Here is an 18,316-nt window from a genome sequence, read left to right on the forward strand (position 1 = left end):
AGTGAAAAACCTTTGCGAGGGAACGGAAGGAGAGAGGCATGACAGAATCGGGTGATTGCGGTGGCTGTAACTGCGTTATTAGTTACTCTTTTCAAAAACATTTTGCGGCCTTGCGTTCTAGGGGCGAAGTTTCACAGTCACCGGAGAAGAAAATATTTTCGACCGGAGGGTGGACAGTGGGCCTTTAAACAGGATAAGTGTTTTTCCAGTCGACATGGCTGCCTGGTAGAAAGCCTACCGAGCTAGTGTCCTTTACCTGCCGAAAATGCTACGAGAATGCTATGAGATATCAATAACATCATACATGCGTGGTTTCAAGCCTACCGAGCTAGTGTCCTTTACCTGCCGAAAATGCTACGAGAATGCTATGAGATATCAATAACATCATACATGCGTGGTTTCTCATACTAAATCGTACAAACCTCATATAATCTTATATAAATGGCATTCAACGTATGAGAAACATGACATTGTATGACATTTGTATGAGTTTGGTATGATAAAATTTGTATGAAGTCATTGTGATTCACTTTTTTCCTCTAGGGTTTTCATATGGGAATTGAGTCTCCCACAAAATGGCTGCAACATTATGAGTCCGCTTACTGGTAAACATGGGCGCTCTTCTTTTGTTGCATGCTAGTGAATCGGCGGAAGATCGACCATCCTCACAGCAACGAATAGAAAAAGCCAACTCCAGCTCTGGGCGAAGTTCGGAAAGCGACCACTAGGAGTAAGGAAGCATTTATGGTCGTATATAGCCCTGCATTACTGCAGGAGCAAAGAGTAGTTGGAAAATTATTTTCTCAAAAAAAAAAAAAAAAAAAAACAGCACTAGCTGACGTTAAGAGCAAATTTCGGAATTAAGAACTGCTTGAACAAAAGCGTCAAAAGAATTTGTAGCATAATAAAAATGGCGAATTTATGGATAATAGGTTTAAATATTTTAACAGATTGGTAAAACGTATAATAAAAGGAACTACGCTACCGAGCATGGTTGCACGTGCGCCGTCAACCGGGTTTCAAAGGGGACGCTTCTAACATACGCCATTAATCATCCACAAGAATCAATGGAGCCATATTTGTCCTGACAAGGCGTCTTTATCACACAGTCACACTCTGATTTTATGCTGTCAAAGCAAAGCGCGCCTGTCACGAAAGTTGAAATAAATTTTTATCTCATCAACAGACATCCTGCGTTTATCAATAAGCATGTTTACTAAGCAGCGATCCATTTCTTCCATTCATCATTCCTTCTTAACCAGTCGTCAGCCTTGAAGTTTCCTTCCATGCGTTATCCCTACCAAAACGGGCACTCTTCACAATGACACAGAAAGGACGAACGCGGAAAATATGCGCAGTCCAAGCCTCGTACTCCGGCCAGAAATTTCCCGAGAAAATGAAATTTGGGGTGTACCTTCCTGGAGAGAGGGGGGGGGGGGGGGGGGGGAGCTCCTTTACATCCTTTCCAAATGAATACAGCTAGCACAGGACCGGGTTATATGGCGCCTCCAGAAAAACAAGGGTTGTGTACGGTCAGAACTCCTCAATGATCCAAAAGCTCTGGTGCACGGTAAGGGTCGTGTACGGATTCAGTTGTGTATCTTTGGTCGGTAATATGGGGCGCGCTTAGATGCGACGGAGTTTACACGCTGTACTTCGTCGTAGGCATTCGTATCTGGCGCTTCTTTTCTTCCGCCATCAAGTTAAACCGACAACTGCACAGCTAATGCCATCTTTTGGTAAAACAAAAAACTAAAATGCATATTGTTTTTCTTTTTTTTTTTTTATAGTACAAAGTAGACACACAGACCTGACGGAACATTTTGTCGCGGTCATTACAAATGTTCAGGCAGTAATTGTTTGCAGCCCGCAAAGTTGTCAAAGCAGCGCCGGACGTGACTGAGTGGCGGACCGCAGTCAGAGCTTTTAAACCCCACCAGTAACAAAACTCCTCAGAAGTTTGAAGCAATATTTGACGCGTTTTCCCAAGAAATATTTTTACCTAAGAGATAGTAGCGGCACCTGTGGGTTCAAAACCAAACTTTTCTTGTCCGTCTTTGTTACTTCCGTGGAAGCATTCTTAGCGTACTGTTCGTCTCATAGTAAGCGCTACAACCATTTAACGGTCAAATCGTGATTTTTAGTTGTTGCTGAGTTTTGAGCATAATTTGTCTTAACTATTTTAATTAGAGGACTCCAGACTGCAGTTGGAGTGACGTCACTGAGTCAACATGGCGCCCAGCCGTGAATGAAAGCGTCCCTCTGTCGCACGGTCCGCGGTCGATATGTGATCCGCCGTCGTTTTCTCGCCGGAGATCCTACGACCAACACCTTCGCCGTTTCTAGAAGGCGCAGACGCGTCATGCTCTGAGACGGACATCTCCGCCAGGGAGAAAGAAGCGTCGTAGCAAGAAGTACAAGCCGAAAAGACGCCGCCGCTCTGCAGCTCCGACGCCCCTTGTCGTCGGGAGCATGACGGACCTCTTCAAGTCGGCGCTCGGCTACTTCGCCAGCGGCGGCTCCTCGTCTTCCAACGCTCGCGAAGACCACGAATTCGTTGGCCAAGTGGTCGAACTCGGTCAGCAGAAGCTGCGAGTCAAGCGAGTGCTCGCCGAAGGTCAGTATATATGGTTTCAAAGCTCTGTCTTTTTCCGTATGTATTCTTTAGAACTATTATCCGTCTTTTCTTTATGTGCCATCGGCTGGCCAGGCTGTGGTGCGCGGTGTCGGTTTTTGTTGTCGTTCTCTTGTCTCGACGTCGCCTCTTTCTCGGTGGCCCGGAGACGAAAGAAAGCCGCGGAGCTCGTTAAGCCCAGGCGCAGCGTTTTGCGCTGTCTCCGGATTCTTTATTGCTCGCTGCTCCCATCCGACAGCCGCGACTTGGAAACGTCAGTACGTCGGGTGCCAAGGAAGCAGCTGTTTACTGCGAGGCGGGCAGGCAGCGCAGCGGTTGTCAAGCGCGAAGCGACGACGTTTCCCCCATCATGATCGGGCACACACGGATAACCCACACCACCACCCCCTTGTCTATTTTTCCTTGGAGCGTTCTCTGTTACGATTTCTCGGTGTCTGCTGCTGGACTTCGCGGGGTTTCTTGTCATCGTTCGCTCGCCGCACCGTTTTCTGGGCGAACGCATTAGATAGAAAGACACGGTCGTGATTCAGCGGCGCGCGGGCTGCGAATATTCAGCTGGCCCGGTAACCAAAGCAGATCGAGGCACAGATCTCGTCGTTGGAAAGGGTGGTCGAGAGTTTCGATTACGAACGCGAGCAGCAACCAGAGGCGTGAGCGGCAGCTTTTTTTTTTTTTCCTCCTCTTTGTTTCGTTTTTCTCCTGTCTGGCATTCGTTTCAGACTGCGCGTAACGCCCCGCTTCGTTAGGGAAAAAAAAAAAAAAAAAGCATGTATGCCGTTCGTCTTGTGGATATATCTATGCGCTATACCTACAGCACGCTTTTGCTTTTGCGTGTATATCATTCGCACCCATCTGTTGCCGTATGGGTGCAAAAAGCGCGGTTCCGCATTCCCACATAATATATTTACATTGGGCTTGCACTGCGTTTGTTGCGGAAACGCAGTTATAGCGAGCGCTGCTTCCCAGCTACTGGAAGGATGAAAGGAACGGAACGTGTGTCAGCTAAATGGATATGTTTGACCTTCGTGGGAGCTTTTATCCTGCCTCTCTCCCTCTCTGTGTGTGTGTGTGTTTTAGAAAGGAAGGGGCCTGCATTCTTTTCATTTTCGTTGTTACAGAAAGGTGTTGTTTGCATCTGCGTTCCTGTGTGCAGCTGAAATGTTCACACAAGATTATGTTGCTTTGAGAGCATGCTTTTTTAGGTGTCCTGTCAGGTGCGTCGTGGAGCACTCTTTGACCGCTGTTGTATGTCGCATGCGGTGATTCGTGGCGCTTGGGCCAACCTCAGTTTGCATGACCTCATATTTGGTGTTGATTCTTGTTACCACAGTATATGCAATGTGGACCAACACAAGTTGCAAGTAAGCAGAAGTTATTGACTGATATACACACAGGGTATATGCTCAGAGTTTTTTCAGAAAACACAACACACTGTGGGTTCTACTTGTGTGTTTCATGATTGCCTTCAGCCCTAAAACGGTATCTTATCATTCATGCACTTTCATGCAGAGAAGGGTTTACATCTTTAGCTTCAAAAAGCTATACTGAGCCCGGTAATGAGAAATGTCGCAACTACATGCCAGTATGCGCTGTTCGAGTGCTGTAGATAAATGTGTGGATGTTTCTTTGCGCGGACAAACCGTCTATTTATGCCATGCATCTCTTGCCTGTGAATTTATTGCAAGAAGAGACTGCAAGAAACAGCGGCATTGCAGTGAATCGCACACTGAACATGAAAAGGTTTGTAAAAAAATGGCATTTGAGATCGTGCCTTTGTTGACGCTTAGTTCTTCTAAGTTGGTTGTGTAGGCTTGGCGTGTGTTTTCTTGCCAACATTATTTATCCCGCACAAAACAGGAGAGACAGCGCAGATTGGTTGGCACATACAGTCTGCATCGCTCTTTTTGCAGACACCGCGGGCAGCGAATTTCTGTTAACAAAGATTGGCAGCTCGAGGCAGCTTCTATCTTTTAGACGCTTGAGGGGGAGTAGATAAGCTTTTTGGCCAGAATTCATTGGCAGCTTTATATCTTTGCTTTTCATTGCGTGTGGAACACTTCTTGAATGCTCTACATAAGGGCGACACAGAAAATACATGCTTAGCATGGTGGTGCCTTGCGTAATTTATTCATGTAGCCTCTAGCAGTGTGATTTGAAGTTGCAAACGTGCAGTCACCACGTTGAAAGCACGCAACAAAACTATATATTTCGGAAGATGCTGCTTCCTAAGTAATCAGTGCTACTACTCGAGTTCAGGGGTTTCCTGCACCTTCCAAATAAGTTTTCATGCACCAGAAGCTCGAGATGGGCCAACCATAAATTACTTTACAAAGAGTACCATCAAGCAGCATCTGAGGTGACGGTCCTATGCGTCGGCTAAGTGGCTTTGATTTTAAGCTGCTGATCTCGAGTTCATAGTATTAATTTCCAGCTTCGGTGGCTGCAAGGTGGTCACAAATGCACAAATGCTAATGTGTTGTATGACGCCAGTGCACGTTTAAGGGACAAGCTACTGCTGGAGACGAGTATAATAATATGAGGATATCCTGGCGGATCTCCCTACTTTGTGGCAGTAACAAGGACAGAACTTGCAATTTAGGCAGGAATTTATATTTTAAATTTATTAAAGTCGGGGGACCGAATTGCGCTCCGATCACATGCCAAGAACTCGCAAATCTGTCACAAACCAGTCGACAAGCTCTGCTGGTATTGCTCTGTTCGGACTGTCGGGGCTATCGACCAATAAGAACGGGGGCCGATTCACAGGTTTTTGAGTTTTTGTGATGTGATTGTAGTGTCATTCGGGCTCAGCTCTGAGTGGATGGGGCTGCCATGCTGTGTCCTTTTGTTGCGGCAAACGTAGCCTCCTGGAGCGTATGTGAAGTCGATATAGTACATTTCATGACTATGCCACCGCGACGTACAGCCAGTTGTTTTCGGTCATATCTACAGAAGGCAACCTGCTTTTCTCTCTTTCAATGAATTACAGCTACTTTTATTATTTAATCTTACTTGGTTCAATTTTAAGATAATTTCAAAAAAAGAAGTAACACAGCCAAGGACTTTGCTATACATGTAGCAGCGCTGCAAATTGCTACAGGAAAAAACACAGTTGTTTGTATCTGTGGTGGTTATTACCGGGATTGTTTAGTTTATTTTTTCTTATTTAGAACTGTCTTATTCCCCAATCACACGGGCACAGGCTGAACTACTTTCAACTGCCTTCACCCATGGCCGTCTATCTTGAGGAAGGTGCGTGCTGTGTCACATGGCAGTAGTTTAGGAAAGGACGTGAGGAAGCTTCTAGTAAAAGGAGATCGGTCGTCTCCCTTGAAGGGTGAAGGGACACTCTTGTTTCCAATGCGTTTTACTTTTGAGTCACTACTGCGTCACTGCATGCACGCTTGCATGTGTAGATGGCGGGCAGAACAGTAGCACGGCATGGTTGTCACTCGTTATACGATCAAACTACACCAAAACATGAGCACGCTGATGACAACTCTGACGGAACGAGGGAAGAGAGTGGTGCCGAGTTGCAAACGCCGCACTGGTGTCTAGCAGAGAACATGGTCGTTGTTTTTAGAAAATGTTTTTTTTTTTTTTAAATGATATGCCTAGATAATTGCATTTTGTGAAGAAAAAGGAAGTTTAAAACTATATCAGTTGTTTTGAACATTATTTATTTGCTTGTACAAAATAAACAGTGCCTAATGGCTCTCTGGCGGCTTCTCTGAGAAGCTTGTTGCAGGCCGTGTGACGTGATGACAACTCTTTTAAAGTGAAACTCCCTATGACTCCCTTTCGTCTTTTAGGCCAAGGAAATTCAAGGTAGTTCTGAGTTGTCCGCATGACGAGGATCTTAGTACTGCCAATTATAGGTTTATCAAAATCAATATCTTAGTGTCCTGCTGTGTGGGCGGCGGCGTGGAGGTCATCAAGTCCGTAGAGTTGCAAAGATTGCGAAAAGTTACTGTACTATTTTTAGATCATGTCCACAATTTCGGGGTTTGCAGACGCTATAGGCCATATAGAAAATGAGGCTACCATATAGGAAAATTCGGTTTTAAATGGTTCTGCTGTGTTTCTCAGCTCCACATCCAGGTATTTGCTAATTTGGGGATGAAGCTTTCGAATAATGCAAAGAAAAAAAAAATGTATGAAAAAGTTTGTAGGCTGTCTTTCTAAAGAACCCCAGGTGGTCTAAATTATTCCGAAGCCCTCCAACACTGCATCCTTCATTGGTCATGTGTCGCTTTGGGATGTTAAGCACTAGTTACCATTGTTTAATTTGTACCTGTATGCCTGTGCTTGGGTGGATTCTAATGAGTAATTACTCCTTGATTACAAATTATATTCTACCTTCGCGGCTTCCCTCAGAACGTTTCTGCATGTACGCATAGTCTCTTTCGGCTTTCCTTTTCACTTTTGCGAGCAGTTGCGATTTTGGGCATGTCTTTCTTGGTTATGTCTTGATGGTTTGTTTGCAGCACAGGAAGTGTTTCACATCTAATTGGCCTGGCTTATCCTGTCTTGGGCTGCTATTATTATCGCACTCTTGTTCATACTTTGAGAGGCTCTTATCAGAAAGCAACATTAGGTCCGTGACCTTCCTTCACGAAGTGCAGGTTTAATAATATCTCATGCTCTGGCTTAGGAATGCAGCTTGGTGAAGCGGGCTTCTTTTGTGATGGCTTTCAATATCTTCAGCACTCCAATATAAACTGCCTCTTTATGCCCCCACCTTTGCAGGAAGCTTGACAGATAAGCGGTTTGGTAATACGTCTCATGGCCACCAACATCCGGTTAGGTGTTGCGTTAGTGCACGCTAGTTTTATGATTTACAGACATGTCTTTCTTACAACTTCTTGTTGCAAGAGGTATTTGGCCTTGAAATATGCTGTAGTGGAGAGCTGCCGACAACTTCGGTGATTTTTTTTTTCTCTAATGGGGCCCAGTGTGCGCGAGAATTAGAATAATATATTATTTGACATTTTTTCTATACCTTGTCTGGCTCCTGATGCTGACAGTGGTTAAATTGCATTTGTAGCTGCCCTGTATTGAATAGTATGGTAGTTTTTATCTGAGTTCCTTAATTTTCTTTTTTTAATACACACAGTTACTTTTAAAATTTTGTGTTGGGGGTGAGAATGAAGAGCACTCTTTTCGATGCATGGCAGTTCTAATTGATGAGGCTACGACCACTACTAAGAATTTTAGGAACCGACGGCTTTTAAACAGATATTTTTTTGCTGCAGTGTAGCAGTTATATTTTGACTGATTAGTGTGGTAATTAGTGTTTTCACGTCCTCATTGGAAACCGAAGAAGAAAAAAAGATATTACTAACATCTGCAGGGGCTCGGTCACTAGTTGCCGCGTCAAAAATGTACCCACAGGACCATTTAAAGTTTGCCAAGACATAGGGGCTACCATTTTGTAATTGCAAAGGAGCAGATTTGACTAAGTGGAGCTTTTTTAAGTTGAAAAGAGTTAAAAGATGCGTGTTGCCATCACCTCAAGTGCACCATGGTGATATCAAGGGAGAGTTCTGAATGGATAGAAAAAAAAAAAGGAGTGAAGGATTGCGCACTGGATATTAGAGATTACTTTTGCATTGTCACTGTTGTGCACATATATGGCTCAAAGCAGACAAACATCAGCCAGACTCGGGAAATGAAGGAAGCAATCCCCGACCCCTTACATCATAACCAACATCATGAGTTTGAAACCGACTTGCAGAGAAGTTATTCCAGGTTTAACCCTTCCTTTCTCAACATTAAAAAAAAGCATTTTTTGTCTTCTGAACTCTCAGATGTAACTGGGTGTTTGGGGGTAACCATCAAAGAAATATAAGTAAAAAGGTAATTCAATAAGTTACTCGAAGGAATGAGTAAAGATAGTATACTTACTCACCCAGCCTTCGAACTTGAGTATTTTATGAAGGCTTGGTTGAAGGCTGTAAAGAGGGATGAAGTTTTACAAGCTTTAGACTGGTGGTAAGTGATTTCTGTACCCTTGCTTCTGTGGAGGAGGACTATAATAAACGTTTACAGTAGTCTTTGGGCAGTGCATGGCTACTTGACCAATTTGTTTTCTGTTTTTTTGTTTAGTCCCTCGTAATACTCCTTTGTGTCCATGCAGGAGGGTTCGGCTTTGTGTTTGCGGCGCAAGACTTGGCGACGAGCAGGGAATATGCACTCAAGGTAATGACCTGGAGTTGTGCTCTCTCTTGACCTTGGCCAATTTACTGCTTCCTGTATGCAACGTCTTCCCCTTCCTGCCCACGTCTACAGACATCACGATTGAGAGGAAGTGGCATGTCACCCTGTTAACTGATGGCGCGAGCTTGCTTCCTGTTGCTTATGTCACATCCGTGTGAGCTTGTTTCCCGTTGCTTATGTCACATTCGTGTGATAGTTTCTTTTCTTTCATAATTTTTCTTTTTGCAGCGAATGTTTGCTGGAGATGAGGAAGCAAGCAGGTCCATCCTACAGGAAGTAAACGTCCTCGTATCCTTTGCTGTATTTGTTCTAGTATCAGGGTTGTGCAGGATGTCTGTGTTGTCGACTAATTGTTTGTGGATGAAGCGGTGGTAATTATAGCATATGTATTCGTGGCCATCATTGCAGTTTTGTCGTAAAATAAGAAAATTATTTGAAAGCAATGGAGGAAGTGCTAAGTTGCATGCTTTTACTTTGGTTACTCAAGCTTGTAACATAGTTCGCAAAGGTCCACATGCTTTTTTGGCTCAGCCTGTGGTATTGCCAGATGTTGTGGTAATTATTGCCTCGAAAAACTTATTGTGTTGTTCTTTCACATGCTATTGAACATTGGGGATCTGTGATGGTGATAATTGATAATGATATAGTAATAATAATAATCTAAATGACCTGCTGGTTATTTTGCAGTGCAATCATGAAGGCCATGCCTCTTGGAAGACTTAGGTTATCACGGCCGCTATTTCTGTTATTTTTTCACCATCGAGAAACTGACATGATTCTTTGTGTCTCTGGATGAGGACCATCACTATGATTAGCTCTCTATGGCTGGCCGGTATTGTTTTTGAGGCGCTACCATAAGGTGTCCTGCAGTGCTTATGGTCTAGAGATTTGAAAGAGTAGAGGACATCACAGTGTGTTTATTGTACATAGCCAATACAGACTCAGAAACAAGGTGACAAACCTTTCAGCACTCATGTCTCCAGAAATGTTTAGGTGGCTCAATTTGGCTGCTTGTATGGCATCATCTCACTCTTGTTGGCAGCGTGTGCAATCAGTTTGCTTTCGGTAATTTCTCCTTGCGGTTTTATATCTGGGACTGTTACAAGTTTGTGGCCATGTTTACAGCTCTTTTTGTTTTCTGTAACGTGGAAATTTGCTGATAGAAGCAGAGGCATAATTGCAAATGAATTTGTAGATGCTTAAACTGATTAGATAAGTTTATATTCCTATGATAATAATGGCGGAGAGTCATTTAGCATTTTTCAGGTTCCTGTTGCTTTGTTTGGACAGGTTATTTGGTGTTTTGTCTTTGAGAGCATTGCGACATCCTTTGGTTTTATTTGGTTAATGGGGTTTAACATCGCAAAGCTACCCATTCTACGAGGGATGCTGTAATGGAGGGTTTCGGATAATTTCGACAACCTTGGGGGCTCTCAGCGTGCATTGACATTGCACGGTACATGAGGGTCTTGGATTTCACCTCCAACGGAACGTAGCCGCCGCAGCCGAGTTCTGGGTGCCCCTGTTCAGTAGTTAAGTTCCCTGACCACTAAGCCACTGCGTAATAGTGAATGTGATGTCTTTCTGCTTAAACGTATGCAAAAATTTAGAGGACGATATTTAGCACATAGGGTTTCATGTTAATGGAAGGTCCATGTTCAAAATAACCATTATGTCCATCATTAGAGTGTGTCTGCTATGGGAGTATTGTACGTTTACGATCAACGTGAATCTCAAGGTCTTGGTACTGAATTCTAGCTGTAGCCACCTTCAGCCACATTTCGATGGGGGCGCAGTGCGAAAGGCGCTCATATGTGGTGTGATACCAGTGCTTATTGAACAGCCCCAGAATGCCCAAATCAGTCCATAGCTCTCGACTGCGGTGTCTCTCATAGTCCATGTGTTGCCTTGGGGCATTAGACACAATGTATACTTTAGGCCACTATTAATATGAATGGGATCAGTTTCATGCCAACCAACTGAAACCATTTGACTTATTTCGGGAATATGAGTGCTTGCTTTTTATAAAATGATAATGCAGTAAAAAAAGAAGCAATGGGTCAACCAATGCTATATATCATTCCAGGCCTTCATGCGGAATAAGCCTCATTAGAACACTTTGTTTTATGTGCGTAAGCCCGAAGTGTTCACTTTCAAACTGATTCTGAGTGTACACACACACGTTAGCTAGTTGACAGTGCTTGCTAGTGGAGCTATTCTGGGAGGTTTGGTTTGTTTGCTGAACCTTTTTGTTCTTGGACCTTGACTATTCGTGTCTCCAGAAAAAGCTTTCAGGTCACCCAAACGTGATAGACTTCATCGCAGCTGCATCCATAGAAAAGGGGCAGTCAGGCCATGGCAAGTCAGAATATCTTCTTCTCACAGAGCTCTGTCCAGGTGAGTGAAAACTGTCTTTTTTTACGCCATGAATTGTTTTAGCATAGAGTTGGTTACCTGAAATTAGGTTCTTATTTCAGGAAAATGGGCAGAGATTGGTTGCCAGTCTACCAGTTGATGCTTTGAAAGAAATTACGTATTTCTTGAAACTCTGTTTCGAGCGTTGGATTGGCAAAAGTTTACATTTCTTATCTGCGCATCCTTTTTCTTCTGGATATTCATTGATAATCATGGTCACTATGTGAAAGATGGTGTAATAATGTCAAAAGCACACATCATGTTATCGAAACTTGTGAATTGAGAAACATTCTCTTCGTCCTGTCTGCAGGTGGCCCTCTGGTAGACATCCTGCAGCAGCGAACAACCCACCTCAGCCTGGCCCAGGTGTTACAGATCTTCTACCAGACGTGCAGTGCGGTCCGCCACATGCACTCGCAGAGTCCACCCATCATCCACCGCGACCTCAAGGTGAGAACACTGTCACACTCTGCTGGGCGAACCTTCCTTTACTAACCACCCACCGTCTCCCACCTCCTCCCTTCAGAAGTCCCACTCACCATTCCACCAATTCCATCCCCTTAACATGGGGACTTCAAGAAGCACCTCCACCACCCTCCTCCGCATACCCTGTGAAAGTAGGCATCAAAGTAACCATTGAAAGCAAATCAAACTGCAGTCACAGCTTTCGCGCATCATGTTTCATGGTCATCCCTCTTGATGCTTTGCGTTTTGTATTATAAATGTATCGATGTTATTTCCACCCTTGAGTTGATCTTCGTGATTTTTCCTGTGTAATTGAAACATCACTGAAGGTTACAGCGGATAGCTTTATATTGAACAGCCCGGAGGATAGCTTTATATTGGATGGCTTTTTATAGGATAGGAATTGTCAAGTCAGGGGATGCCTAATTGATGTCCTGAGGGAGTATGTATGCTTCCCGAAACCACCTCACAGTAGCAACTTGGTTATACATTGGCTTTCCTGAAAAAAAAACTACAGCCGGGCTTTTAGCTGGACTGCTACACTGTACAAGCACAAGGATTCATGTCCTGAGGAAATTGCTGAAGCAATGCTGATTAACCAGAAAAGACAAGTGAAAACCTTTTGTTGTGCTTATACAAAAAAGAAATAGATCATTTCAGCAGCTAAGATGGCACGATGGCATTCTTTTCTGAGTCTTTTTTTGCAATTTGCATTCAATCTACTATATTTTTATACATCATCACTCTTTAACGTAGTGACTAGCGTTATTTTACATTCGTTTTTGATTGTGGGCCAGCAATAAAAGCCCTTAGTTGTGAGTCAGTGCTGTGCTTCACCTTACTGCGGTGATTTTCTGAGGTTCACAGATATCAGTGAAATTTGCATCAGACGTTTTTTTCAATGTCAAGATTACGTGTTCCAAAAAGCACAGTTGAGGACGCTTTAGTTTTCCCGCAAATGAATTTTAAAGATAGCGCTCCGGGACTTGCGACTCGCGCTGCCAGACAGGAAATTGTTACAGCCAACACTGTGCTTGATGATGTCACGGTCGTGCAGGTGTTGTTGAGCAGACGACGGCGACAATGCAGTGGCCCTACTGGGCGTGGCTTGTACGTGCGGTGTCGCCTGTACGATCCTATGAGGTGCTATTGGCGCGGGGCAAAGCGAAAGCGGCGCTACTCAGAAACAGCCTGGCACGACGCAGATACGGCCGACAGTTTGCTTGCAAACAGCACAGATCGTGGAATAATCGTCTTGTAGTTCCAGCCCACACTTCAATGCATTGATGGGTGGTAGCTCGTGTTGTGTTGTTGGCTGCTGGAGTTATTCTATGAAAGGCAACACAGTGATTTACCACCGATTTCCCAAGAAAAGTGAGCTTCGTGACAAATTGAATCCTGCAATCCGTGTCCCCCTCTGCATCTGAGAATGCATGTTGTGCTCGGAACATCTCATGTGGGTCTGCTGCCAGCACAGGATGGTTCTGATACAAGGCTTTGGCTTCGCGAATACTAGGTGATAGTTGAAATCGGGTGCTGTGTCGACAGTCTTTCTGCACAGGCATAAGCTAAGCCGCCTGCCGCAGTCCGCCGGTGCCGACACGGTGGATTGTTTGCGAGCCCCCGTCAGGAAAAAGGCATGCTAAAATCTCTTGATCTCTTAAATAATACGCAAGTGGATAAATGAATGTAAAAAAAAGCCCTTACTGAGGATCACTGATCTGCAACGAGATTCTGGGGATAAGTGCGATACAAGCGAATTTCTGCTCGCGATTTCATACTCTAGCTCCGCTGCTAAGGCGTCGCTGAAATACATCTTTTTTTTTACTCTGAGACTGTTGGGTTGACAGTAAGGCTATTCCAGGAATAGAGCATTTACTATAGCGCTGTCAGTTCTGAAGTGCCATCCGCTGCGAGTTGAGTGTGATGCAGTTTAGGCCTAGTGACAACTGCATTCAGCGCGGCAAAGGTTGCAAATTTGTCGTCTACTTTCTTGATATGGTTGCGGTCGGTTATGGTTATATTTCGGTGTAACGCTTGACATATATTACGCCGAGCAAGCGATCTTGCGAAGACGGAATGGGGCTATACTATACATGCTGTGCCATTGGGCACGTACTCTCCCTAGGTTGTATCCGTCGGACGGCACACTACGCACTGCCTATATGATTCGTTGCTCTTGAAATTTGCTTTAGCATGCGAAGTGTACGTAGTTGAAACTGCATGGTTAGCCTGTGCACTTTAAATGTTTGCACCCAGGCACGGCGCACCTTCCGTACCCTTCCGTAAACAAACGCTGACACCGCCGCTGACCTTCGTAATGAATAGTCGTTACCAGTAGGTTGGTTACATATCTATGACATATAAGATGTCAACATGAATTTGAAAGCTGCTTTCGCTCAGAGTGCAATCATTTCTGCAACATATCGAAGGCCTACAAAATTTTGTGTATGCTTCAATTTTTATCCATCGCAATTACCATATTTGCAAAAGGCATTTAGTTCTGGTCATGTAGCAGCGCATCGAAAAAATGACATTAAATTGAACAAATGCCATTTGGTGAGAATGACGTTAAATTTTCCATGTGGCAGGTGTATTGCTCTGTGGACAATAATCTCACTCATATCAAGGCGGATTTGGGGTCGGTATATATTGAAATAAAAAAATGGGAGTTTTCTAGTAACGATCGCTTTCTTTTTGGGCAGTACATGAACAGCCTGGCCATTCCTCAGCTAGGCATTTTGTGAAACATGATCTGTGATTGGCAGGCAGCAGCAGGGATTTAGAAGTGTAGTGGCCATTTGATTAGTCGGTGCTTGATTAGGTATTTTAGGTGCCTCATTGTTACTTTGGATTATCCACTGTCAGCAGTGCGTTTATGCACACTTAGCATTGCTTTTTCTGCCGCACGGAGCAGCAGGTCACGGAACTGTTATCATTGTGCTGTTGTTGTCGAAACTGTTGCACAACCTGTGTTCATGTGCCTTTGTGCATCACGAAAACAGGCTCCTGCTTCAGGTGGTGTAAAAAATGTCACCTCTTGAAACTGGACTTTACAGGAGTGTTGCCTGTGTCTAAAATCCTACTCCGTCGATTGTAGTTGGAAGAAGGAGCCTTTTGTGGGATTGCCTTTATCTCAGCCGCTGCTGCTGTCATGCATTTCGTACAGATTGAGAATCTCCTGCTGAGCTCCAAGGGCACCATCAAACTGTGCGACTTTGGCAGCTCGACGACCAAGTCTTACAAGCCCGACAGCTACTGGACGGCCATACAGCGGAGCCTCATCGAGGACGAGGTGAGTGTAGACGGAAGAATCCCCATTTCGTGCCCTGCATTCCTTTTATTGGAGTTACCCTTAACATAACCTTAGGGTAAAGGTGGTATACCAGGGTGTCTAGCAACCGGGAATACTGGGAAAACCGGGAATCCGCCTTTTTCACAAGGCCGCTATGCGCATGCGCGCCTATCCCCTGGTTGAAAACGAACCATCGACCCCAGCTGCACATGTGCAGTTCTTAACCTTTGTGATCGGCGCAGCTGTAGGTGATCTCGGAAGCCATGGGTAGTTAATATTCATGATAGGCGTATGCAATAGATGGCGGTAGCTGTCAGGAACACACACCGTGATTTCGCTGGCGGCTGCATCTCCCAAGGACGTTTTCAACCAGTAGCAGACGAATTTTCAACCACTCCCAGAGGGCGCCACATTTTGTGAAAAAAGGCAGATTGTTAGAGAAAATTTATGCACCGGGAAAAATCAGTGAAATGTCAGGGAAACCATCAAAAATTTCGCCAAGGTAACGAAAATGACACTATATATTCTGCAGTTCATTTTTATTTTAAGCTGGTGCACAGCAAGTGTGTTATTCATGCAGATTTTTTTGTGCGATCTCGCCAGCGCACGGCAAGGCAAGGTGCAATATAGTTACTTTGACGCCAGCACACAGCTGAGCTGCTACAATAGAAGAATCAATACGCACGTGAGGTGGGTACTCAATTAATATGTGGAAGCGTTGCGGGGAGGGCGACTCGCGTGCTCTGAGGCTGGCATCAATGCACTTTTAATTTTCAGTAAAGTTTTGACATTCCTAATGACCATTAACACTAATGATAGCCTTTTCATTATTGTAAATTGCAGAATACGATTAATAAATAGCTTTTTTGTTGTTAATTATTTGTCTATGCTCATTATCTTCAGCAGCTACATTTTAGACTCTTCACTCGTCAGGGAATTTGAGCTGAAATAATCAGGGGAAACCTGGAAAAGTCGGGGATTTTGAGAATAGTGGTTTGCTAGACATCCTGTGTACGTGCGAGGAAGGCATTTGAAGCATTGTCCAGGAACAGTGCAGAATGATGCTGAAGGATATATAGAGTAACATAGCTGCAGTTGTCTTTCATGACAAGTGGAAGTTTATTGATAGAATTGGATGGGTGAAGAAGTGAAGTTTCGTTGGGGTCACATTTCGAGCAGGTACATAAAAAAACTGAGCAGTGTCTCCGAAGTCGATCTGGAGCCATCCCTGCCAGTTACTCTCAATCTTCTCTTGCCCCCTCCTCAGTCCCTTCCCTTATGACAAGGTTGAACTGTATGCGTAGAGCGACAGTTACTGCGCGTTTCCTCCACCGATAAAACTTTTTGAGCAAGCATTTGTGTATAATGCTGCATGTAGGACGGCATCTTCTTTTTATTTAAATGTGGCTGCTGGAATTGAATTGTCGGAGTGGGGGAGGTCAACAACTTGTGTGCGCAGTCGACTTTTACTGTTCTAGCACTAAGGCCCCTGTGCACACATTTCACTCATGTTTGTTTCTCTGTTTGGTGCTTCTCATGTCTCATGACCATGCCTCTGGCAAGTGGTAGTTAGCAGTTGACACGGCCAGCCAATATTTGGTGGGTGGTTTGTGTAAAATCGCAACACCACATGGAATGGCCGAATAGGCAGGGGCTGCCTTGTAAGGTGGCACCTTGAGATAGGAATAGAACCCACGGAACCTCTGGATCTCGAGGCAGACGTGCTGCTCCTAGGCTATGCGGGTGTATTCATACTGCTTGGTTATATAGCGAGGTTATATAGTGTATGCTAATGAGCGTTTGCAATGCAAAACTGAAGTTAAAACTGAAGAGCTAGTGCACCTTGTTGTCAGCAGGCTTGGCTTAATAAAGCAGTGGCGTGGTTATTCTCATAGCAGAGAAATGGAGATGGATGGATAGATAGATGCTAAGGGTGCCATGTCGTTGGCTTTGGTTTTCATGACATTTGATCAAGTCAACCCTTTGTGTAAGGAATATGCTGATTCGGTTGATTGCAGTGATTGATCTCATGCGGTCATAGTGGTTGTCTTGCATTCAGTATTCCTTTTTTTTTGCCTCTTTGCTCCTCGCATGCCAGATGTGCAAGAACACAACTCCGATGTATCGGCCGCCGGAAGTGTTGGACACGTACAACAATTACCCCATCAACGAAGCCATGGACATCTGGGTGAGTGACGCGAGCATCTTACATGTGCTGGGACTCTAGTTTACTCTGGCCTAGGTTAATGAACACTTTCTCTGAGAGGACATTGGGGGTATTAGTGTTATTATTTTTTTTTACTAAAAATAATAACCAAAAGGAATGACATTTTTGCCAGCTGCCAAAACTGACGGGATAGAGGTGAAACGAAAAGGCGTCCGTGTGCTGTGCGATGTCAGCGCACGTTAAGGATCCCCAGGTGGTCTAAATTACTCGGTAGCCCTTCACTACGGCACCCCTTTCTTTCCGCTTTCACTGCCACTTTCCTCACCACCCTTATGCCGCAGATCAGATGTCCACAGCACAAGTGTGACAGATACTGTGCCTTTCCTTTCCTGTTAACCAATTATTACTATTATTATCTTGGAAAGCTATTCTGCTGGCTCCCATGGTGGCTTAGTGGTTAGAGCACTTGATTGCTGATCCTGAGGATGGGGGTTGGATCACGACCATGGCGGCTGCAATTCAATCAATTCAATGGAAGCAAAATATTATGTGCTCATGTGCTGTGTAATATCAGCACATGTTGAAGGCCCCTAGGTAGCTGGAAGGGTCTGGAGCCGTCCGATACAGTGTACCTCGTAGCCTATATTGCATACAGACGTTAAACCCTATGCATCAAGCCAAGAAACAGAAAGGATAGGGACGTCGAAAAAATTAAACGGGAGGACAGTAACAGGAGATAATGACTATATTAGAGGCGTTTTACTACTAGAAGACTGCAAGTTCTGTTTTCTGCTTTGCACACTTCATTTTAACAGTGATGAATATCTGTATGTACTTAGTGTCGCAAAGAGTTTGAGCAGGTGTTATAAGACTGAGGTCATCTGGTCCCAGTTCAGTTTAATTAATATTGTTCCACCATGGTAGCTTAGTGGTTAGACCACTCGGCTGCTGAACCTAAGGAGGTTGAATCGAATCCTGGCTACAGCAGCTCCATTTCCATGGAGTCAGAAAGCAATGCACTCGCGTGCTTTGCAATGTCAGTCATGAAATTTCCGGAGCCCTCCACTACGGCATCAGTCATAGCTTTAGTCACATTGGGATGTTAAACTCCACAAACCAA

General features: G+C 44.4%; 1 protein-coding gene across 1 annotated transcript in view; it reads left to right on the top strand.

The window, feature by feature from the left end:
- Window positions 1–2,199: 2,199 nt before the first annotated feature.
- Window positions 2,200–18,316, top strand: part of aux (cyclin-G-associated kinase) — a 50,304-nt gene continuing 34,187 nt past the window's right edge. The window contains exons 1-7 of the mRNA XM_084576895.1: window positions 2,200–2,617; window positions 8,775–8,836; window positions 9,083–9,142; window positions 11,137–11,251; window positions 11,580–11,719; window positions 14,904–15,029; window positions 17,128–17,217. Of these exons, the coding sequence (XP_084433021.1) occupies window positions 2,473–2,617; window positions 8,775–8,836; window positions 9,083–9,142; window positions 11,137–11,251; window positions 11,580–11,719; window positions 14,904–15,029; window positions 17,128–17,217 (738 nt within the window). The 5' untranslated portion in view covers window positions 2,200–2,472. The remainder of the gene's footprint in view (window positions 2,618–8,774; window positions 8,837–9,082; window positions 9,143–11,136; window positions 11,252–11,579; window positions 11,720–14,903; window positions 15,030–17,127; window positions 17,218–18,316) is intronic.

Source organism: Amblyomma maculatum, chromosome 8, assembly GCF_055883805.1.
Source record: "Amblyomma maculatum isolate TAMU_Amacu chromosome 8, ASM5588380v1, whole genome shotgun sequence".
Lineage (NCBI taxonomy): Eukaryota > Metazoa > Arthropoda > Arachnida > Ixodida > Ixodidae > Amblyomma > Amblyomma maculatum.